Source organism: Pseudomyrmex gracilis, unplaced genomic scaffold (genome assembly GCF_002006095.1).
Source record: "Pseudomyrmex gracilis isolate BER0280 unplaced genomic scaffold, ASM200609v1 scaffold_115, whole genome shotgun sequence".
Taxonomy (NCBI): Eukaryota; Metazoa; Arthropoda; class Insecta; order Hymenoptera; family Formicidae; genus Pseudomyrmex; species Pseudomyrmex gracilis.
In genome coordinates, this window is record NW_018020699.1 from 252256 (window position 1) to 276349 (window position 24094).

The 24094-nt window shown below is 36.2% G+C and overlaps 3 protein-coding genes across 3 annotated transcripts in view; all 3 read left to right on the plus strand.

Annotated features, from left to right (window-relative positions):
• The first annotated feature begins 633 nt into the window (after nt 1-633).
• Nucleotides 634-6693, plus strand: LOC109856355 (serine/arginine repetitive matrix protein 1). The gene is made up of 4 exons (XM_020431504.1): nt 634-2018; nt 2119-2217; nt 2396-3142; nt 6032-6693. The coding sequence occupies exons 1-4, from the start codon at nt 699-701 to the stop codon at nt 6344-6346; spliced, it is 2481 nt and encodes an 826-aa protein (XP_020287093.1). The 5' UTR covers nt 634-698; the 3' UTR covers nt 6347-6693.
• Nucleotides 6694-10401: 3708 nt separating this feature from the next.
• LOC109856335 (proton-coupled amino acid transporter-like protein pathetic) lies at nt 10402-18719 on the plus strand. The gene is made up of 7 exons (XM_020431474.1): nt 10402-10920; nt 11258-11408; nt 12539-12745; nt 13275-13717; nt 15356-15534; nt 15618-15799; nt 16002-18719. The coding sequence occupies exons 1-7, from the start codon at nt 10769-10771 to the stop codon at nt 16071-16073; spliced, it is 1386 nt and encodes a 461-aa protein (XP_020287063.1). The 5' UTR covers nt 10402-10768; the 3' UTR covers nt 16074-18719.
• LOC109856334 (proton-coupled amino acid transporter-like protein pathetic) overlaps nt 17401-24094 on the plus strand; it is a 10133-nt gene continuing 3439 nt past the window's right edge. Inside the window, exons 1-6 of the mRNA XM_020431473.1 lie at nt 17401-18722; nt 21423-21491; nt 22230-22325; nt 22659-23016; nt 23364-23639; nt 23754-23932. Of these exons, the coding sequence (XP_020287062.1) occupies nt 21433-21491; nt 22230-22325; nt 22659-23016; nt 23364-23639; nt 23754-23932 (968 nt within the window). The 5' untranslated portion in view covers nt 17401-18722; nt 21423-21432. The remainder of the gene's footprint in view (nt 18723-21422; nt 21492-22229; nt 22326-22658; nt 23017-23363; nt 23640-23753; nt 23933-24094) is intronic.

Below are 24094 nucleotides of genomic sequence, written 5' to 3' on the forward strand. Positions count from 1 at the left end.
TATATATATATATATATATATATATATATATATATATATATATATGCATACACATATATTAACGAAATAATTTTTTTCCTCCATACAGGATGCTGGATTTGCATCACGTGTATATGAAGGACCCCGATTAGGCGTTATTATCAGATTTACATTCGATAGATGTGCTAAGTATTGCGAGACAAACTCTCCAAGTGCCTCGGTAGCCTAACAGGGAAGGCGACGGCCCGGAAAGCCGGAGATTCCAGGTTCGACTCCTGGCTGAGGAGTTGTTTTCGCAATATTTTAAAATTAGTTAGGGGGGTATACGGGGTCCTTCATATACACGTGATGCAAATCCAGCATCCTGTATGGAGGAAAAAAATTATTTCGTTAATATATGTGTATGCGTATATATATATATATATTCAAGCACATTCTCTGCATAACATCCTGCAAAACGGCTCGACTAACCCGATTTTAATTCATTCATTAGTTCTAATATAAATCGTCTATATAAATAACTGGTTTCTTTGATTTGTTTTGTTTCAAATGTGTAACAGACAGACCTCACAAGTTGGATCTCTTCTTGATTGTTGCAGTGCGGCAGCGGCGGTAGCGGAAGTGCTGGCGGCGGTGGCGGCGGCGACGGTTCGACGGAGGGCGTCGTGGTGAGCGTCGGTGCCGGGAACGGCATTGTTGGTGGCAACGGTGGCAGTGGCATGGACTGCATGCCCCTACGCCCCGGTCCGTTTCACTATCTGATCAGTGAGCAAGCCAAGTCCCTGCAGGAGCTGCAGAATGAAGTCGGCGCTCTGCTCGAGTTTCGGGATCTCGTTATCGAGACGTTCCCAAACCTCCGGCACAAGATGGCCGCGACGGCGTCCGCGGGTGCGTCCGTGATGTCCAGCTGTGCCCAAAGCTCGCACATCCCATTACCATTGTCGAGCCCATCGTCACGACGGATCGGCGAATGGGAACCTGGCAAGATTCGGCGACGAGTTACGCGCGGTGAGGGTAACGGTGGGGGAGGCGAATCTTCGTCCTCGCTGCCTAGGAGTCGCAGCAACTCTCACAGCGGCGGCACCAAGAACAACTGCAGCGCGACAGTCCAGGACTCCGGATTCAGCACGGAGACTTCGTCGAAGGACAGCGCCTCGACGGCGATCGCGCCCCGAGCGAGCAGTCCGCGGCCGAGCGCGCTGGACGAAGCGGAGGATGAACTCTGGAACTTGTTGGATGTGATCCACCGTAAGGGTATCCGATTACGGGAAGAGGTCGAGTGTCTTCAGGGTCGTCTGGAAAGTGTGGCATCGGAAGAATTGGCGTCAACGGATGTATTGGAGGCTGTGAAGAAAGTTACCGGTCTTGGCGATGCTGAAAGAACGATTGATCACGATGGCAATGTTGTTGACGAAGATGTCGATAGGCAGCAAGATCCGCAGGTTATAACGCTCAGGCGGGAAAAGGAACAGCTGTTGGACAAGGTGGCCGAACTCGAGGCAGAAACGATATCGAGTCGCGCGCGTTGTCAGGAGCTGCAAGCCGAGCTGGCCGCTCTGTCGGCTTTAAAGACTGGTCTCGAAGATCGATTGCGGGCTGGACTGTGCGAGAACGCGACTTCGGAAATTGTAGCACCGGGTGCTCAAAGATTGCAACCAATTGCACCGGTGATCATCTCGCCAAAAAAGGCCAACGTTAGCAATATTAAGAGCAAGAGTTCGGCTTTCACGTCGGTGAACGGCAGTCCCGGGAGCAAAGTTGACAAAAGTCGCTTTCGAACGAGGACTATAGAGAAGAACGTGTTGCTGGACGTGGTCGGACGCAATGAAGAACCACGCAAGATCGATATAGACGTAGACGCCAATGTGAAAGAAAGACGAATCAGACTGGGAGCGCTCGATTCCATTCTGATATCGCCCGCTAAAGTGACTCACGTGATGAGGAAGGACGTAGATTCGAAGAAGATAGTAGCCATTCTTCACGAGCGCTCGCATCTTGAGCTTCAGCGGCATCTAATCACCACTACCGTCCATAATCAGGTAAGATATATAATAATTGTCTGTTTTATGTATATATATGAAAGAGAATAAACTTTTAGTTAAGTTTCATATTAACGTTTTGATTGAAACTTATTTGCAGGTCCTACAGAAAAAGTTAGATGAGGTTCAAAAAAGTACAGAAACTCTTTCCGAGCGATTAGACAAAGCGCGGGAAGAAAACGATGATTTGCGGTTCCAGGTGAGCGGGAATCAAAATTGTATGCGGCATGAGTTTTTTTTTATTTGAAAAAATTTCTTCAAAACACATCCTATATATAAGTTCCAAATGCATTAAATTTTTTTGTTGTTTTTTTTAGATAGCATCTATTTTTATGTAACACAAAGCAACATGTTCAAAAATAATACGCGTCTTTCAGTTAGAGGAACGGAACATCGAACTAGAAGGCACGCGAGCGCGAGTGCGCGTGTTAGAACGTCTTCAGCAACGACCGCCGACGGAGGCTGAACCCGAAGACTCGGAACAGTTGAGATGTGAACAGAGCGGTCTTGAGCCCGGTAGCAGTACGGAATCCGCGCGAGATCATCATCAGCCGGTAGAGATCAAACCGTCGCCGCGGCGACGTCCTAGTCGTATACCTTTACCGGGCAATACAAGTGGCAAGACAACGTCGACGACATCGACAGCAAGCGCGACCGCAACGACGCCGCCGCGACCACCTAGTCACGGCAGAAACGACAGCAAGGAATCGCTCAAGTCACTTACGAGACCGCCGCGTGATTCTAGTCGCGACAGTCATAGCGGTGGCAAATCGCTGTCGAAAGCGCGCGACTCGAGTCGGGACTCGCTCAACAACAGAAGTCTGTCTAGAAACGGCGGATGCAATGGAAGCAGCAGCGGTAACGGTGCCGGGAGCAACAAGGAAACAAATAGGGAATCGTCCTTGAACAACCGCTCTCTGCCTCGTAATAATTCCAGCCGAGACTCCCTAAACAAATCTTCCTCGCTGTCTCGCGCCCGTGACTCACTGGAGTCTAACAACAATGCGTCCTCGCCTACGACGGGGACGATTAATGCCCCGCCTCGACGACCGCCCGCACCGGCGCGTCGTTCCCACAGCCTGGCGCGCGCGGCGACGTCTGTCGATACGTCCGAGAACGGCAAGGTACGACCCGTAAAGCAATTTTTTTGGAGCAGCTGGCTGAAGTCACCGTTGTCCAACGGCCCGATACAGTAGAGAGGGCAGCCTTCTCATCCCGAGGACGATGGGCCGTAGTCGTTCTCTCTTAGGGACTCAATCATCGCCTCCGAACAATGTTCCCTTCGAAGTCCACCTCTTCTTTTTATCCCTCAGATTACGTTAATTCTCCGATGGAGTCCTGTATCTCTGCCGTATCGATTTTTGGGCTCGGCTAGACAGACTAAAACGGTGTCGTCGGTTCTTTAACATCGTCGCTTCCACTTGACGATCAATTCTTCTTATACTGTATATCTATTTCTCACTTTTTCTTACATCTTGCCACTGTGACTACCAACTGTTACTGGTACTACTGTTACGTTACGTCGTTACTGTGTACTATAACAGCTACTATATCGGCTACGGTAATATATGCGCGTTTATAACCGATATAATTTAGTACGCGCGGTTTTTCTGTGATACAGACATATCAGCATTGACTTTCTCGCGACATCTTTTTTTTCTCCATTTATTTTTCCCATTCATTCTTCCATTTTCCCGATTCTCCTTTTTTTCCTTCGTTCGACCGCGGACTTCGACACGGTGTCACCACGATGTACGATTACATAAAGAAACGGAATTTCCGTTTTTGTTTTTTTTTTTCCGCTGCCACTGTCTTTGCCTTGTAAACCAAATGTTCCTGAAAAAAAAAAAAAACGCATCTCTAACACTAATACGTGCAGAGTGTCTCGAACGAGCAAATCGACCGAGATTTTTGTCATAAAACCACCACAATTGCTCGCCCGACCGTCTACCAAAATCAATCTGACCTGGAGGGCAGGCGAGCGTGCGTTCGAGCCCGTCCCCATCGGCGGTCCAATAAAGAAAGAAAGTGGCCCCTTCTCGCGTGCCGCCGGTTTTTTCTCGTAAGTTATGCTTTTTTATTATCATTTGCTTCGATGCTTCTTTTCTGGATGTGGTGAGCTGTATAGCCTCTTTTGTCTCTTTTCAACTCACTTTCATACTCCTTATCTACACCAGTAGAGAGTGTACACCATAGTTTGAACATTTTTTCACTTTAAAATAATGGCACGCGCACGTATACCTATAGTCAAATCTTCCAGAATGTGTAAGTAAGAATTTGTGCTTTATATGCTCCTGAATATAAATTGCGTTGAGTTTTGATCGCCAGCTTTCGGAATGTAGCTAACAGCAATTTTTTTTATACATTATAAGATTTGAACGTAGAGCTAATTTTTGTAGACAAACCGTGTTTAATCGCTCATTTTGGTATTGTCAAGTATAGCGTATTTGGTATTTTTACATATATATTGTTATTTTGAATTCTACTATAAACAAAATAAAGTTTTTTTTTTTTTTTAAATAAAACGCTAACACTATAGTATCAAATGTAGACTAGCAATAGAAACTAATAAATTCTTATCTTAGTTTTCTAATCTTGAACATTTTTCAAGTAAAATTTTATGATCTTGGAAATTGGTGTATATAAGATATGAAAATAAATATATATATATATATATTTTTTCAAAGTCACATTTGATTACGAAGGGTTTACACGGAGAATTATTCGCTCTTTGGATTTCGCTGCTTTTACTCTTTCTTTGCGATTTTTATTTATTTATTTATTTATTTATTTATTTTTTCTATTTGCGAGATATCTGTTGATTCGTGCATGATTCGTGCGGCCGATCAGTTTATTTAAAAGTTTATTTATTTAAAAGAGTTTACACATTCGTCACACACAATATATATACGAGCTTTTGTGTGTCGCGAGATTGAAAAAAAAATAAGGTCGACAGCTGGACACAAAGTGGCAATCTTAATTACAAGCACGTTTAAGATTTATTATTTTTTAATTAATACCTCCGCAAAGACACAATTATACACGCCCGATCCGACATCTGTGTTTTATTTACCTCACACTCCTGTATATTCCGCCAAAAAAAAAAAAAACATATTTTCAAGCATCTCTTATTCTCACGAGACGACATAGAGACGAGAGAGAGAGAGAGAGAGAGAGAACATTTCATTTTAGCACGCATCCTTCCGATCGTCATGAACATTCGTCTCGCGCGCCAGCGAGATCTTCTTCCTAGCTCTCATTGAAAAACGTACGTTTGTGTGTTAAGTTGGTTTGTGCTCTTTTTTTTTGTTTGCTAAGGTTTGATCTTATTTGCTAGAGCGTTGCTTGTATACGGACGTAAAAGACCGAGAGAGCCGTCGCAGTCTAAACTACAGTCGTACGTTTTGCGACCAGCGATTTTTTTTTAGGGAAAATGAATCGACCACACGCTTACCTGCTTGGCCTTGCGGTTCATTGTCCATCTCATGTTCAGCAGTACCGCGCGCGAAATTTATTATTATATATTCCACTTGCAAAGATAATTTCACGAGACGCTCTCTTTTTAATTATTATTCTCTTAATTCTGTTATACGAAGTGTTTATATTTTTTTCTGAATTTTGACTGAATTCAAATCAAGCATACAGTTTGTTTTTATGTAAGATTTTTACTTTGATATCTCTTTTTTTTTTTTTCAATTACCATGTTACGTAACAGAATATTATAATATATCTTATGTAATATACTATATGTCTCAGCATTAAAACAGCCAATGTGTTACAACTTCTCTTATTTTTAATGCGCAATATATGCAAAATAATTTATGTTACATAGCAAAGTTGAGAGACAATGGTTGTTTCAATTCTTGGGTTTAAATTAAAATGATCAATCTTCGTATCGATAATATTCAAGATGATATATACATAAGCCGGTAGTCTCAACAAGAAAAATCTCCTTGCTTGTAGAATAGCCGTCTTATTTATTGTGACTAACAGACGTCTATAATATTTTTCAGAACTGCACCGAACCAATGAGCTCTTTATGTTCGACCAACAGCAGCTTCCGTCACAGCGATTCATCGCTCTATCCAGATTCCCTGAATCAAGAAACGTCATCTGTCACCGGTTCTACGCGGGTAGAATTTATAATTGGCTCGCCCACCAGACGTTTTCGCACGAGCGCCACGTGGTCGCATCGTTACTTCGACAGCATCGATTCGACGGCCACGGTGCCGAAGAGTTTACTGACCGACGAGTTTCCTCTAGGACGCGGCGAGGCTCTCGCCGAGTGCGATTCGCTTGAGTGTCATCAGATTTCTAGTGACTATTAAGAACAACGATGATCATTGAGTCATCTAACTTTACGCTAAATACTAAATGAATATAACGAGTCTCTACAGCGAACTCTTGCTTTTGTTTTTCTTCTTCTCATCTTATGTTGTAATCTAAATCTGCGTGGCCTTATCACGTGGACGTCTGAATGAAATTCTAGACACGTAAAACATTGGTTCAGAGAATGCGATACGCGTCGAAGTGACCCTAATTCCTGTGCCTTTTTAATCTCTTGTGTTTTTTTTCCCTTCAAAAAACATCATTGTGCTAGCAAAGATGATTTTAAATTTGCAATAATCCACAAAACAATCTTTTTTAATTGAATTAAAAATATTTATTTCTTTATAAGATATAAGTACGCATTTTCTTCGAGTTGCATTTAAAAAAAAAAAACATTTCATACATTTTTTTGTAATTTGATGTAAGCTTTTGCCGTTTCAATCAAAAATTGAAATAATACATCAACTTGTGTAATAATTCACGAATGTATATAAATTTTTTAATAAGTAACTCACACATAGCTATTAACTTGTAAGGAAAGATTTTAAATTGGTAAATTCTCACTGGCAATATGGAAGTATAAAGAAAATTTCTAAATCTTATATCAATATTTATGATATTTATATCTAGTGCAAAAAAGTACACACATACAGAGATATTTAGAAAGAAACTTTGCATTTTTTAAAGGAACAATTAGTTTCTAGAAAGGTATAATTATGTTTATCTGAATTTTTTTTAATGTGTGTGTGTGTGTGATGTATGTATTAACTTAATCAATTATATAATTCTTTAACAATTACAACAAAAATGTTTAATAAAAAAAAAAAAACCAAGAAAAGACCATAAAAGAGTCGACGCGGTTGTTGGTGCGTGAACTTTTTATTTATTAAATACAAAGCCAATGACACCCACCACACACACAAGCGTACACAATTGTTAAGGGTCACACATATCAGTTAGTGCAATATCAGATATGCCGTTTTGTTTAATTATTTTAATAATGAACGTTATTTGAAATTTTTTTTGTTTTTAACATAAACAAATTCGTGTTCGGTTCACTTGACCAGCGTCAACAAGAATGAGTTTGTTGATCAAACTTTCGATTACTTGGTCTACGTTCGGTAAAAAGTACTTGGTAACTACTCTACATAAATTTTCAAACATTACTTACGTTCTATATTTATAATTTATTTATATTATATAATTGTGTTATATATATATTATTTCACAAATATTTGTGAAATATTTTGTAATCTTCTTGCAAAAAAATTTTTATCTGTGAAACAAACTGTTAGTTTGTTCGTTAGCACCAAAGGATATGCAAAGATCCGTTCAGAGTGTTTATACGCAACAGATAATGTCAGAGTCAATGGTTCACACATTCCAAACGACACGCGCGCGCGTCTAATGTAAGCCGCAATTTCATTATTCCATTTAGCATTTGTATCTTCACTTTGAAATCGTCTTGTGATTTTATTTTATTTATTACTGTGTTATATGTAATGTATAATAATGTTTTCTTTTTTTTTATAATTGATGTATATATAGTCGAGGATACGAAAAAAATGTTGTATACTATGAGCGGACAAAATGCGTGATTGTCATACAATTCGAAAGACAATGGAAATGGAAACTCGATTTCGAAAATATTATATCGAGCGCATCTTTCACTTTCTTTCGAATACGTTCACATATCACGTTTAACGTTTTTTAATTATTATATCCGCTCGTTTGCTAAATGCAATAAAATAGACGGATTATGGATAAATATCAAGCGAACGAATAGCAAATAAGCAACGATTTATACAAACTTCTTTGATGCTTTAAAAATATATATGAATGCAAAATATTTTTGCTAGCATTTTATACGGTATTTTATTCGGTTCAATTTTCTTAACATAGAGAGATTATATTAAAAAATGTTTTTTTTTAAATATATTTTGAGTTTGTATGCACTGTGTGTTTATTTGTTATTTATTCCGACGCTATATGTTTTAAGTGGAGAGTGATACGAGAGAGTGAGCGAGCGACGCTTAACTGTTACTCGATATAGAGAGATTAAGGCTCGTCGCGATTGCTTATTCGTCGAAGAGAATAGAATCATCGGTTTATAATGCGCAATGTAATTCGACGACATCACGACTTCGAGAAAATACTATGTACAGAGTTCCTCTCTTCAACAACCAATTTTAATTATTTAACTATAACTATGAGATGAATTGTGTAAACACTGAGGTAAAATAATCACAGACGGAGCCTGTGATCTTAGTTATAAATAAACTGCGAAACATGTGATTAACATATATAATTTAGGATGTATAAGCAACACACACACAGGACTGATGGACTCTACTTATATTATTTTATTAGCATCTAAATAAATCGTTTTTACGGCGCGGCGTAACGAAACGAGGGAAATCGAAGCGCGACGAATATTCTGATCCTTTCCCTTCCTCTCTTTCTTTATTACGACGGAGTTCGTAACGCCAGCGAGAATGCTCAGATATTGTTATTCGTACATACAGTCGATGGCTCTGATAGCTCTGTAGCGCCAGCCGACTGGAGGCTATTATTTTTATATCTTTAATTAATTAATACGAGCGCGAAAGAAGGAGGAGGAGGCGTGTAAACTGGCTGCGACGGTAAAGCAGCTCTTTCGATCGACAGTTATTGAATTGCTGTCGCTGTATTATATATTTCATCTAGTTTAGATGTGTATTATTATTACGGAATTATTGTTTTACGCATATATCGACACGTTTGTACATAGACGAAAAATCATCGCAATTTATTTAAATAGATCTAATGTAAATAAATACTTATATGTAACAAATCTGCGATAATGTGATCCGATTAATAAAATAAGATTACTTAAAAATCTATATACCAATATGTGGTAATTATTAATCCTATACTCTTCTCTTGCGGATGACTTGTGGAAAGGGATAATTTTTGTAGCAAGACGTAAGGAAGGCACATTTTTATTTTGTCACGTCATCATGAATGTCATGCCGTTGCGATATGAACTCGAGAATTATCTGAAATTGTGAAAAAAAATGACATTATCAAAATCTTTTGTCAAGTATAACAGAACGGTTTTCTCGCTATGTTTTTACTGATATAATTTCAAAGTTAATCTTATATTGCAAATATTTTTTATTGAGAAGTAATAAATCTATTTAATCGTCTGAAATTTTTTATATTTTAACGTACCAATCGAAAGAGAAACTTTTATCGATTATCAAAGATTATATCTCGATCGAAGTTTAAATGTGTGTTACTTTTGATATAAAAGAAACTGTAAATTTATAATAAAATATTCAACGGACTTTGTTTTCAGCCGTATAAATACAAGTGACTAATATAAAATTGTTTGTACAAGTTGAACATTTCTGCAACCAAGCGCGAACCGTCATTTAATAATTATCTAAAAAAAAACAAGTCTTTAGAAAAAAAATACGTCGTTGCAAGTCTTTGTTACATATTCTCAAGCGTTGGCAACAATTTTTTACAAGCAATTAAGTAAAGTATAATTCCATTTGAAAACGTCTATTTGCAACGTGTTTTAAGTCGTAAAATATTTTAGCGCAATAAAACGAAGAGAAACAGAATTGTTCAATATTCGAAATCGCTGACGGTATAATCGCCTAAAAGAAAGAGAGAGAGAGAGAGAGAGAGAGAGAGGGAGAGAGAGAGAATGTTATTAATGCTAATATAATTCTTTACAACGTGTACACAATGCGACAATTCAAGTGTTCTCAAACACTTGACGTAAATTATTAACATACGTACCGAATGTTTTGCATTATTTCAAGCAAAATGCGTAATTGTTAAGTATCGTCCAGTTTACTTAAACAATGGCTGAAAAAGATTTCTAGCTTTTCTAAATTTAAACATCGAATCCATAAGAGAATGTTCAATATAAAAAAAAAAAAAAACTTAAACAATCATCTTTTAACATTTATCTTTTGCGTAAATGCATTTATGCAAAATTGCACTCCATCTTCTTTACTCGATTCAAAGAAACTCAAGCGATTTCAATCGATACTAAGGGAACTTCGTTGTTTGTAAGTGTGTTAGTCGAGAGAGAAATGAAATACTTATTCACACACATTTAACAATAGCTTCGAAAATCGTCGCGTTCTCTTCTCGCATAGATCCGTTGCGTTGATCCGTTCTAAATTAAATGCCGCTCGTTAAAAAACAAAGTTAGGCGTTATAAATATCGTTTAACGCAATACCACACGCAAGCGCACAGGTGAATAGATAATTTATTGGTTGTTCGATCGGAGCGTCGTGTGTGGAATCCGGATGCTCTTTGCGTTATTGATGAAATTAAGTGTCAGACCTTGCGGAGTTCTAAGCAAAGCGCGATATGATCGATAAGAGTGGGACGACTCGAGGCCTTGTTACGTTAAGAGATGCCGTTGTTTAACTATCTACATTCGCTTGATGACGACAGATCATCTCGCATCTCGTTGAGGCAAATATCAGAAGACGTTCAGACTGATCGACAAATCCAAGAGGACGAATACGATCCCTTTGCCGATCGTCCGTCCGCGCCTCTGATCTCGTACGTCATCCTTAAACATTATTTTTCTTGAAATTTTGTGTTTTTTTTTTTTTTTAGCCGTTGAATCAAATTTCAATGTGGTAACTGTCGTTCGCTGAATGTGCGTACACCTTACTTTTGAATGACAATTATTATCGTCATGTGTGTCTACATCAACAAAAAATTTTGCCAAACTATTATAATTATTTCTCGCAGCGAATTTTTTGCAAACACTCAATTAAAAGATTAACAATTAGCGCGATATATTTATCTTATTTGCACAATCTGCCGAGACATCGATAAAATTAATAGAACGGTAGTTTATTGTTTAATGATAAAAGAAAAACAATTCTTGCAGAGATTTTACCGCGTTCTCACATCTGATAAAATGCGCGATTGGTACTGGTATACTCTTTCTTCCGTACGCTTTTCGAAGAACCGGCTACGTGATATCCATCGTTTGCGGCATCCTCGTCACTTTGCTGTGCACTCATACGGCTATCCTTATTGTACGTGATAACATATATTCTTCGAAAGAAAAACAAATTATTCTCAGAGACAAATCTAAAACTTATCACCACAATTGAATGCGACAGAAAAGATATAGAGGAGGAGATAGAAAAAAAAAAGAATTAATAAGAAATAAGAAACGTTTTTATAAGAAAATATCTAATAATATCTAATAATAATTTTGATTTAAACATTAGTTTTTTATGTCACGCAAATAAATTTATATACTCTTCGAAAGAAAAACAAATTATTCTCAGAGACAAATCTAAAACTTATCACCACAATTGAATGTGACAAAAGGTATAGAGGAGATAGAAAAAAAAAAAAGAATTAATAAGAAATAAGAAACGTTTTTATAAGATAATATCTAAGTAATAATTTTGATTTAAACATTAGTTTTTTATGTCACGCAAATAAATTTATATATTCTTCGAAAGAAAAACAAATTATTCTCAGAGACAAATCTAAAACTTATCACCACAATTGAATGTGACAAAAGATATAGAGGAGGAGATAGAAAAAAAAAAAGAATTAATAAGAAATAAGAAACGTTTTTATAAGAAAATATCTAAGTAATAATTTTAATTTAAACATTAGTTTTTTATGTCACGCAAATAAATTTGTGTGATAAAAATTACACTTATTTGTTACTTCGAACCGATATTTTTACGTTAGTTTTTACATGTTTTTTTTTAATCCTTAACATTAGTTTTCGCGACGGTGTCCTTTAAGTTGTTTGCGCGTTGTCACCGCGTCGATAAGGATATATCGTCATTCCCTACGTATAATCCCGTAACTCCAAAACGCAAATTTTTAGAGGAGAGCAGTTTAAAAGCTTAAAGCTTCATATAGTTTCTCAAGTTAAGGAATCTTTCGGTTTTAAATTTTTTTTACCTTACTTATGAATATTTTTTTTTAATATTTGGTGATCATAAAGAACACGACTTTCTAAGCGTCACTATGCAATAAACTGAAAATCCCATATGTGACACTTATGTAATTATACGTAGGGAGTGACGATATGTAAGCTGTATCAAAAAAAAATACAGAAGAAAAGAAGGATTCCGCGTGCAAAAACGCAAATTCGAACGCACAGACAGGTTTTTTTTTTTTTTTTCTGGGTCCGCAGGTGCAGTGCTCGCAGGCGTTATGCAGACGCAATCGCGTACCCATGCTAGATTTCGCCGAAACGGCGCAATTCTCCTTCCAGTCCGGCCCGGAGAGGATTCGAAAGTACGCCAAGCTGTTCGGCGTGGTTACCAACATCATCATTTGCTTCGTGCAATTTCAAGCCGTCGTGATATACATCCTGTACGTGGCCACGTCGTTTCAGCAGGTACGGCGCATCGTAATCTCTTCACACGCCGGAAGTCGGAATGATGAAGTAACGTGAAAAATGAAACGTTCTATGACTCGATATGCGAAAGGAGATGATTGTTTAATACATATCTGGCTTCAATTTTTAATATCCGATCGCTTGATGAATTTTAAGTCGATAGTTTTATTCAAAAAAAAAGTTTCCCTGTTGTCGCTCGATATTTTTTTAGAAGAATAATAATTAAAAAAAAAAAAAAATCATTCTTAACATCGAACTGTTTGCAGATTGCAGCTACAGCGTTATCTTTTTATAACGCTTTTATTAAGGGCGTGGTCTCTTTATTATTCTTTCGTAGCTGCGGTCTTACCTCATACTTTTTTGACTTGTTGCAAAAACAGATTATGTAAACGACGACGATAATAACGGATTGCGGAAAATCGATATCTGTTAATCGTTGCATTTAGAAATGTGTTTAATCTCGATAATCTCGCAGATAGATCTGGATCTTTATAACGCGGTACTTCTTCGTGTTTTCCACATTTTTCAGGTAATCGAATTTTTCTCCGGCGTCAAAATGGATTCGCGAGTATACATCGTCATCTTTTTCCCCGTCATCTGTGTAATGGGACTGGTGCCGAATCTCAAGTACTTGGCGCCGTTCTCCGTCGTTGGTACCACCTTCTTGTTTCTCGGGGTCTGCACCGCGTTCTACTACTTCTTCCAAAACTTGCCCGATCCTCGCAGATTGGACGCCTTGACGGAGGTTTTGCCCGTACCTGTGTACTGCGCTATCTTCATGTTCTCCCTGCATAATACGACTCTATATTTGCCGTTGGAGAACACGATGAAATATCCAAACCACATGCCGCGTCTGATCGTCGGCAGTCTGTTGCTGAGCGCCGTCATTTATTTGACATTCGGCTTCTTCGGTTACAACAAGTATCCGAACACCTGCGACACCGTGATCAAAAACCTTCCGTTGGAAGAAACGTAGGTACACATTCGGTAAAAATTTCATTTTTCTTCTTGCAAAGCGTTCGTGTCGCTCTGTTCGTCAAATGAATTTAATTTGACGCTTCAATATATATGCGCGTGCGCGTTGATCTGTTTAATAAATTATTATTTCGCGATTTATTACAAACACAGCTTTGCGACACACAAATGTTTAGAGAAGTTACGCTATAGTTTTTTTTTAAGCAAACTGTTCATTATCGCTTGACGATCGATCTGTATAATTGATGAGAACGTGAATGGCGATTGAGCAGAGAGCTGAGTATGTTTTAAACTGATCACGCGTATTTTTACGTGTTCGGTATTCTGGATTTACTTTATCTTTTTTTTTGTTTACGTAGAAATCGCGCACACACCATATCGGTGTAACAAGTCCTTCGAATAAATTGAATTTAACAAAAGCGGAACGAACCGAGCAGCGAACCGTGGACATACCCAATTGCGCATAATCGTGTGAGGGTCAGTTCGAAAACAGAAACGTGAAGGATTAATTGACGAACTCGCAATTAGTTTGATCGAAGATTAAAGTTTAGTCGAATTATATCGTAATCGTTAAATACCTTAACGATAACAACGCGATAATGCGGTTCACGTGTGTGTTTCGATGAATTGTTCCGTCGCGATTTATCGAAGCTCGCGATCTCTCTCGATACGCTTTTGATCTCTTGTTCGTCACATCTACAAGTAGCTCTCAATCACTGTTTATCTGTGTTTCAATGATGATTTGTCTGTCATACATGTCCCTTATCAAACGCTATATATTTGTCAAGGTACACACGTGCCATTTTTACACAGACCTAATGTGTCACGGAGTTACAGACATCTAACAGACGTCTAACGAACGTGTTTGAGATTTTTTTTTTATAGAATTTTCAATGTTCCGAATATAGATGTAGTACACGGAAAAAAAAATGATGTTGAATCAACAGTATTAGTTTAATTGAAATACATCCTGTTGATGTAACATCAATATTATTGCGCTACACACAGCAGATAGTTGCTTTAAGAAATCTAGACATTAAATTAATCGCATACGCAATTGAATGAACTATTTATTTTTGTGGCAGCCCGTGACGTCAATTTTAATTGAAGCAACTCCATTTTTTTTTCTGTGTACAGTCGAGTTCTCGCAATTTCTTTATTTCTTTAACACGTTTAGTAATTTACATTAACTTTGAGAGTGAGATATATATATAAATATATAAATTAAAATTATAAATATATAAATATATATAAATTAAAACATATGTTGTAAATAATTGCTGTAATAATTTGTAATAATTGTTGTAATAATTTGTAAACATCATTTTCGTATATATTTTTACATATTATTTCTCCGTTTTTTCTTTCTCTCACTTTCTGGATAAATAATTGCAAATTTTTTTTTATAATTACAATTGTAATGAAATTATTGTAAAATGTCAATTCTATTGAAGATTATCTACTGAAATACTATCTATTCAAGATTAAGTTTTTATCTCTCTGATAATACTTAAATCAATTGCATTTGGCAAGTGATATGCTATCGGTACGCGATATAATCTCTTAGAGTAGCATCAATTGTAGACGCAGATTTGAAGATTCATTTCGATTTAAATATTCATTTTATTTGTGCAGTCTAGCCCAAATAGTCAAAGTAGCCATTTCGTCGTCGGTTCTGTTCTCAATTGGATTGGCTTACTACGTTCCGATCAGCATTATATGGCCGATGATTTACGCGAAAATTGCCGAGAAAAGTTTGCTGTATCATCATCTTTATGAAATCTCGTTGCGATTAGGCGGCGTAATTGGAACCAGTAAGTATATCGCGACGCGACTTGAATATCGATTAATAATAACGACGAAGCAAAGCAAAGTTGTCCTTGTGCTTCTTCGACAGCGCTGCTGGCCGTCGCGGTGCCCCAAATGGCGCCTTTGCTGGGTCTGTTCTCCGCCTTGAGCATGTCCACGATCATGCTGCTGATACCCATACTAATCGAGACGTCGACCAAGTGGGCGGAAATCACGAAAACGATGCTCGCGAAGAATATCGCTATTTTTATCGTGTGGCTGCTGATCTTGGTACAATTTTTTTTTTTTTGTTTCCAGAAATAAAGATCAAAATCTCTTCAAGAGAAAATAATCTTATTTAGTTTTTTTGTGAAAATTTTCAATTAACTAAGAAGTTTAAAATAATTTATCTTGATGAAACGTTTTTTTTTTTTATAGAAAACACAAACACAGATAAATAAAACTTGTTTTTTTTGTGTGTTACATTACGTAGATTTTCGGAGCGATAGAGAGCACATGGACAATTGTTCGAGAATACGGAGAAGTGAAACAAGAAGAATGCTGAGATGAATAAAAAATTGAGAGATAAGAAGAAGAAGCTTTTTTAAACTTATGAAAAATAAAATACTTCCGGGGAAACTACCGTTTAATATATAAAAGTACAAATGTGCCAGACGGTTTACATTTGAGAAGTCACATTTAGATTATTAAAGATTTATTTAAGAAACCGTGACATTAGGTTTTGTGAAAGATGCAGCGCAAAAAAAGTAGATAAGATACACCGGAGGAGACCTTTGATCGTTTCTTGATTGCGCGTTATCTGTGATTTTTTAGAAAGAATATTATTTCAATCATATGTGCATTGATTGTTTTTGTTTTTTTTTTTTCAACACTTGAATGTAGTTTCTCTCTTTTTTTAAACACGACGGAGTACATCAACATGGTTGACGCAATCTATATCGAGAGCCCTTAATTGCGATAAAGATTGGAATGTGAATGACGCTTGCGACATTTCACCGATATATATCTTTGATTTCCCCGAACGGGGTGTTTATATAACACGACGAGAGTTATATATATATATATATATTTCGCGCGACGTCGAAACAAGAGAGCGACAGAGAGAGCTCACAATGAGAAACTGCAGAGCGCGGTGTAACAAACAACGATGCGAGAGAAGGTGCAGAGTAGGAGAGAGGGACCTTCTCGGAGAGAAAGAATCAAAAGAGAGACGGCGAGAGAGCGCACCCTGAGAACGGAAGGAGACGCGGATATGGTGAAAGGGAGCGCGCTAAGGCGCAGAGAGCGCGAATCGAATCTGATCGCAGTCGAATAGCCGTCGTCCCTATGTGTAACGAAACTCGAGTATTACGAGCAACCTATTCTTTCTCTCGGCTTAGTAGTATATTTCTTAATAATTGGAAATATACCGACGGGTTTAAATAAGACGCCTGTCGTTTTATTTTTTTTGACGACTTATAAAGTGTGTTATTAAATTAAGTTCAGGCTCGCACACACGAGCCTCCGGTGTCTGGAAGATAAACGCGCACAATGGGATAGAAAGAATGCGGGAACTGTGCCGCAGGAATTGGGTGAAGGAAAAAAATGCAGAGAGTAGTACACACAATTGTGTTCGCCCGATAACCATAACGCGTTTTTTTTTCGATGATATGTATATATAATCTCGGTCAATTCGTATCTTCGCGTTATCAATTCGCGGAACAATTTGTTCATTCTTGACGAAGTTGCAAAATGTACATTAAATCCAAGTATTTTTTTTTTTTTTGTAAATTTCAGATTCTTTTCTTGTAGATTTTACATTCTCGTTGAATTGCGATATTTTATCTCAACATTTTTGCAATTTGATATCAAGATTCCAATAAAACAAGTTTTCGAATCATCGAATTGTTCTTCTCTTTACTCTGCGAGAAACTTTTATTTATAATTTATTTACTTGACCGAAGCTTCGTCCCAAAAATATTTTTCGAGCTCCTGTTGTCAATATACAAACACGTGATCTTTTGACAGAAGTGAATTTAAATATTTCAACTTACTCATTGTATATTTATCGCGCGTACTCCAAATTGAGCGTCCAATTGAACGTATTACGCACATCTACTATCTAACTCTACCTCCCTCCCCGGGTTTGACCGTATAAGCGAGGAAGTATAGTCACTGACGTGCAATGACTGTTCGTATATATACCTGGCCAACGCTAAAGGTATTTGCCCAGTCGTGTGCGGTCTGTCACCGTTTCACGTTATAAATCCGTTACTTTGTTTTTTTTTTTTTTACTTGTGATCCTGAAGAACAGTGAGACTTTTTTGATATATGTATATTTCGACAAAATCAACGGATGCAACACCACTCACCGCGTCGAAAGAGAAAAAAACGACAATTAAAAATCCACATTTTGGTTTCTTAACGAGAGAAGTTCATCAATTTTCCGGACGATTGTGTGAGAGTTAATCGATGTGCGAAATAAAATTTGTCTTGCTGTCAAAATATCGACCGTAATTTTTCAGTGTGGAATTGAAAAAGTTTACGTGCGAACGCACACTGATGAATTATCAGACAACAATACTGTTGAAAAATCGGAAAATTTTTCTCACGGAGTTACAATCGTCTTTCATCTTCTTGCGGAGCGCAAGTTCGAATTATCTTTGATTCAACGAGAAAGATCAACGCAAAGCGGATAACAACAACAATCGACGAGCTGACATCGTCCTCAAAGGACGATTTACTTGGGATCGTTGTTTCTTAGTGCAATTGTGAATTGTGTGACTTATCGAATTTTTGCCGAGATCTCGTAAATTATGTGCCCGCCGAATGTTTGAAAATTAAGCCGATAAATCGTTATCTGGTTTGTTATATAACAATTGTAGTATTTAAAAACGAAAACGCGAAAGAAGACGAAATCTTGGATCGGGATTTACGATTTTATTCCAAAATATATGTATTTTTGCTTTCTACGAGAAGAAAAACAAAAAACAAAAAATAAAAAAGAGGCAGAGAAGGCGGACAAAGAGAATAAAAGATTTCGGATAAAAAGAAGATTAGGCGGGAAGTCGAACAAGAATATCTCGACATTTGCATTCGTTTAGAGAACGATATAAACGTGGATTTAACGTCGTCAACAAGAGGAAAACTACATTCTACATAAATCAAGAGCGCGCATTTTTTTTTTGCATTTGCGTCTCGTTGTAAATTATAAGTAAGTATAATTGCAACGCGCAGAAGTGTTACGTATTTATGTATTACAAAATGTATTATAAATACTTAAAGCACATTTTATAGCTATATACACTACTGGTAATACATAAGTATGTATTTTTACGATCTAGTTCCGCGAGTTTCAAAGTTTTTTGCAAAGTAAATTCACTTCTAAAAGATATTAGTATAAAGTATCTAGTTACTATGTATCATTACGTTGTTGTCGATGAGATAGCAATGCACGTGTAAATAGTTGTTGCTAGTAAACATTACTGAGAAATAAAGCATGAACAAAAGTTTGCATTTTTTTTTTAAATGTCATCCGATTGATACATTTTACAAAGAGATCACAACATTATTTGTGAAAGTTAGAAAGTCGTCACCTTTCAGACGCAATTCATCTTTTTGTTGAAAAGTAAAAATAAAATTTTTATTGTAATAATTTATTTATAATAATAATTATAAAAGAATGTTTTGCAATACGAGATTGTCACTTATGAAAAAAATGTTCAAGTATCTAGTTTTACGAAGTTTGGATATTTTCTTTTTTTTTTTTTTAAATTCTTTTAAAATTACACAAAGAAATCGCGCGCAAAGTTTACTTAAAACAAGTGTATTCAAGTCTTACGGTTAATGTAAAGCTTATCTGGAAGATTACGAATCTCTGTCTCTCTCTCTGTCTTTTTTATTCTTTCTTAAATAATTCGCTTATTAATTTACTAAGAACTCTATCGTGCGAACAATATTACAAAAAATTCTCTTTCATGGTTTTAATATCTTATCTCGATATGACGCGTAAAGGGAAATGTATGTGACATTAATATACGTATGTAATAAAAATGTAAAAAACTTTCTCTCTCTCTCTGGAAATATGAATAAATTATGCCTTTTCTCAAATGTTTTTTATTGATACTTGGACACAGCGTGTCTTATCATAAAAATTATAAATGACGTGTTAAGATAGATTAGACATGGATGCGCTAACTTGAGAATAAAAATCTATGTTTTATTCGCAAAGATATATATAACAAGTAAAATAGATTCAAAACGATTGTTAAATTTATAACATCATCTTTCACGTCAGTACACGGGTAATAGATTTTCAAGAAGCTAAAGTTTATCTCTGCTGGTATTTACATCTCATTGTATTTATAATATTTTCCACACACATTCACTTCTCGGATTTGTCCTTTATGATCTCTCTGTCTCTCTTCGACTTGGAATATTTATGAGTCTGGAAAGAAAAATTGTACAAGTCCTTCAAAACGCTAAAATCTCTTGCGTATATATTGCATGATTACTTAAACAATCAAGGATTCATCGCGCGATAGTCCGCAATTATGTATTCAAATCCATTTGTTGCCATTACGTGACATCACAGCGATTTGTAAAAACTTTTTAACTGTTATCTGCTTTTACGTAAAATGGCGAAAGCAGATCAAGAATCGATCGCTTTCGGTTAACTGCGGTCTTGAGCGTAATATAATTCCTCTTGCACAACTTCTTCGTCTCGTTTTTGTTTTTTTATATTCCATTAATTTCTCAAGCAAATCTCAGCTCGTGTTATTATTTATCGTGAGTTGCAAAAAAAAAAACGTTTCGTCTTCGAGAGAAATCGATTCTTTTGACTTTTGATGGTATAAATAAATTTTGGCGAAACTTTTGCAAAAAAACTTGGTCAAGGTAAAACGTCATATAACATTTTTTTATGCATATCTTTATGTACGTTACACACACAGCTGTATTATTTTTATTTTCACATAAGTTAGTGATTCAGCGATAATCATTTTTTATACATCTGGTTTTTTTTATTTTGGATTTGTTATTATCTTATATAACACTCTTGCAGAACATTTGACCGCAAATACAATAAAGTGTATTATTTATTTTTTCTCTTCGTCGATTCAAAGTATCCGTTATTTTTTAAAAGCACATTCACAAGAGAATTATAATATTTTTATCGCAACTAAAATTATTTAAACTGCAACAAACATTTCACTTGACTCATTTGACTGTGTTTTTCCCGTTAGTTAAAAATCAAATTATTGTTTTTAATGCAAATAGATTTTATCTATTTTTTTTTGCATTTGGCGCGATATTACGAACATTTCATATAAAAACTTTATTAACATAAAAAAAACCGGTCGCAATTTACAATATCGGCAGGCAGTTTAATATTAAAAAAAAAAAGAGTTGCACAAATTACAGCGGTTACACATCAAGTGTAATTTGTTCTTGTTGCTTTTAAAGTACAGGATTTTACCAGTTAAATCACCACATAACATCGCGATATTATTTAATCAACGTGTGGTTAAGTATTTTATATGTGCGATGATAGCAATAAAAAGCTTTCTTTTATGTTCAAACAATTTACTTGACTTGATAACGCATTATCAGCAAGCATTTAATATTTGATGCGCTGACGATTTATTTTATAGTTTTAAGATTGCCGGTATTATAATCGATGAGTGACGAAATAAAAAAGAAAAATCCAATATTGTTCGCTTTATTTTCTCAAGTAAACAAACTTAATAATATCCAAGTGTGTGTTTTTTTGTCACATTGTTAAATTGATTATTTTCAAAATTATTGTTAAATCGGTAGACTATTATAATACACGTAGTATTTCTATTTTAATTGATTTTATTGTAAATAATATATATATAATTAATTACAATTTGCAAAAAAATTTTTATTTTAGAAACACTGCCATGGGTCGATCAGAAAAAGAATCAACCACCGGTAATCCGATGTCGGAATTCAGTAGCAGGTATATACGTTTGTTATATTAAACTATATTACATTACGTGACAATCTAAAAACGGAAGTTAATCTCAAACACTTGTTATTACATTGTAAGATTCATTAATTACGTTGCGATAACAACGTAATTAATTACGTTACGTTTTTTATTACGTTACGTAATTTATCAACACAAATGACTTGAGCAAAGTCGTGCAAATTATAATAATAATCGAGTATGAAGAAAAACATTAATTAAGATTCGCTCTTAATGAGCAATCATTGTTTAGGACAGTTTATTACAGATACATAACGTAACTTTTTTGTATAGCATCTGCAAAAGTAATCGTTATTGATTAACGAATGGAATGCAATTTTATCGAGTTGGCACGAAGATACGAAGCACGTTTTAAGAGCGTGGTTCTCGTTCCCTCTCCCGTAATCTAAACTGAATCTCAACTTATATTAATGTCAAACTCTACGAGTTGTGACAAATAACGTTGCGAAATATATATTCGGCGAAAATGTTCTCTATTATTCAATATCCAATACGATGTCGAATTATTGCATTTTATATTAAGATTTAACATTGTATATAGAATTTACATTAAGCAACATGTCTTGAAGTTATTATAATTTATAGTTTTATGCGAAATATCTCTCAATATTTCTAATATTACATAAAATTCTTTTGGTTATACTTATTTGTATTTAAAAAATATCTTATTTATAAAACTGCATGTTTTTTTTTTCTGCTAAATTTTAGTACGCAGATAGCTCCGACCGTTATCGGCGAGTACAAGGAAAAAGATGAGCTACAATACAATCCTTTCGACTATCGTGACAAACAGCATGCGACCTCGTAAGTCTTGTTCTTTGTCGACAAATGTTAACAGAAACATTGGAATATTTTATATTTTCTGCATATTCCTGACGTGTATATATTTTGTGTCTTAACTAGTCCTCAAAACAATTGGCAAAGTATAAAACTGCAGTAGTTATACATATCTGCGATATGTATAAACGGTCATTTAGCTATCTTCGATATGCATTCTAATGATGTAGATAATAACGACAATGTTTAAAAAAAAAAAAAAAAAAAAAAAAAAAAAAAAAAAAAAAAAAAAAAAAACTAATAATGTGTTTTTATAGAAATGTTTCTTGTATGTAATTTTTTACACATTCTTTTTTTCAGAGATCTGGGTGCTGCTATGCACCTCTTGAAATCCTCTCTGGGAACGGGAATCCTGGCAATGCCGTACGCGATAATGAACGGCGGGTTGCTGTTCGGTGGTATTGGCACAATCATAATCGGTCTTATCTGCGCTCACTGCGTTCATATACTTGTACGCACGTCTCACGTGCTCTGTAGACGCACCAAGACACCGCAATTGACATACGCCGAAACGGCGTACATGGCCTTTCTCTACGGACCTAAGAACATCAGATCCTGGGCCAACATGAGCAAGATATTCGTAAACACAGCACTGTGCGCGACTTACGTAGGCGGCACGTGTGTTTACGTTGTGTTCGTTGCCACGTCTATTAAGCAGGTATAAGGCGCCTTGCATAATTCACGGTCACATATATCACTTTGCTCCGAGACGCTCAAATACAATCAAAGATCTTATATTTTTACTGTAAATATAGATCTCTCAATCTAAAGTCGGATGTGTGAACATGCTATTTATTCTATTTAAGGAATCTAAAACGAGAGAGATATATCCAATTAGGATTTACCTGTTCCTTTTTTTACACGCAAACACGGACAAGTGCTTTCTTTACAGTGGCTCGCTTCCTTCGCGAAAACGGTGTCGCGATGTCGCCTCGAGCCCTTCCATAAGTCACAACCAAGTCGATTCTAGTTCTGATTCCGTCACGTTTTTTCTTCTCTCATCAGGTTATGGACTATAACACCAACACGGATATAGACACACGTCTGTACATCGTCGCGTTGATCCCGGGATTGCTGTTGCTCGGTCAGGTGCGCAAGCTCAAGTACTTGGTGCCGTTCTCATTGCTGGCCAACTGCTGTATGATAAGCGGCTTCGCGATCACGCTTTATTATATCTTTACCGGTATAAGATCGTTCGAGAACAATAAACTGTTCTCCTCGGCAGGTCAACTGCCCCGTTTCTTCGCAACTGTGATATTCGCCATCGAAGGTATCGGCGTTGTAAGTTTCGCGGTAGCAATATATATATTCAACCGCGCGCATTCTCTTAACTTTTTTTTCTCATTCTTCTTTTAAATTTCTTACATCTGACACCGATCGTGACATTGATCGCAGGTAATGCCTGTGGCAAACAACATGCAAAAACCGAACCACTTTCTAGGATGTCCTAGCGTACTCAACATTGTTATGTCGATAGTGGTGAGTCTATACGCCATAATGGGAGTCTTCGGTTATCTCGCCTACGGCGAGAATTCGGCTCCTAGCATCACATTTAATTTACCTAAAGACGAAGTGTGAGTAATTATTGATTTGTTGTCTAAATATTATTATTATTATAATATAATATTAATATTATTATTATATAATAATATTAATATTATAATTTTATTATTAGAGGAGAATTAAATATACGTATATATATGAAAGGTATTTTAGACATAGTATATATATGTGTT

Coding starts and splice junctions, on each gene's coding strand:
- LOC109856355 (XM_020431504.1), top strand. CDS start 699: ATGGACTGCATGCCCCTACGCCCCGGTCCGTTTCACTATCTGATCAGT. Junction 2,019..2,118: donor CCACTACCGTCCATAATCAG/GTAAGATATATA, acceptor ACTTATTTGCAG/GTCCTACAGAAAAAGTTAGA. Junction 2,218..2,395: donor ACGATGATTTGCGGTTCCAG/GTGAGCGGGAAT, acceptor CGCGTCTTTCAG/TTAGAGGAACGGAACATCGA.
- LOC109856335 (XM_020431474.1), top strand. CDS start 10,769: ATGCCGTTGTTTAACTATCTACATTCGCTTGATGACGACAGATCATCT. Junction 10,921..11,257: donor CCGTCCGCGCCTCTGATCTC/GTACGTCATCCT, acceptor CAATTCTTGCAG/AGATTTTACCGCGTTCTCAC. Junction 11,409..12,538: donor CTCATACGGCTATCCTTATT/GTACGTGATAAC, acceptor CTGGGTCCGCAG/GTGCAGTGCTCGCAGGCGTT.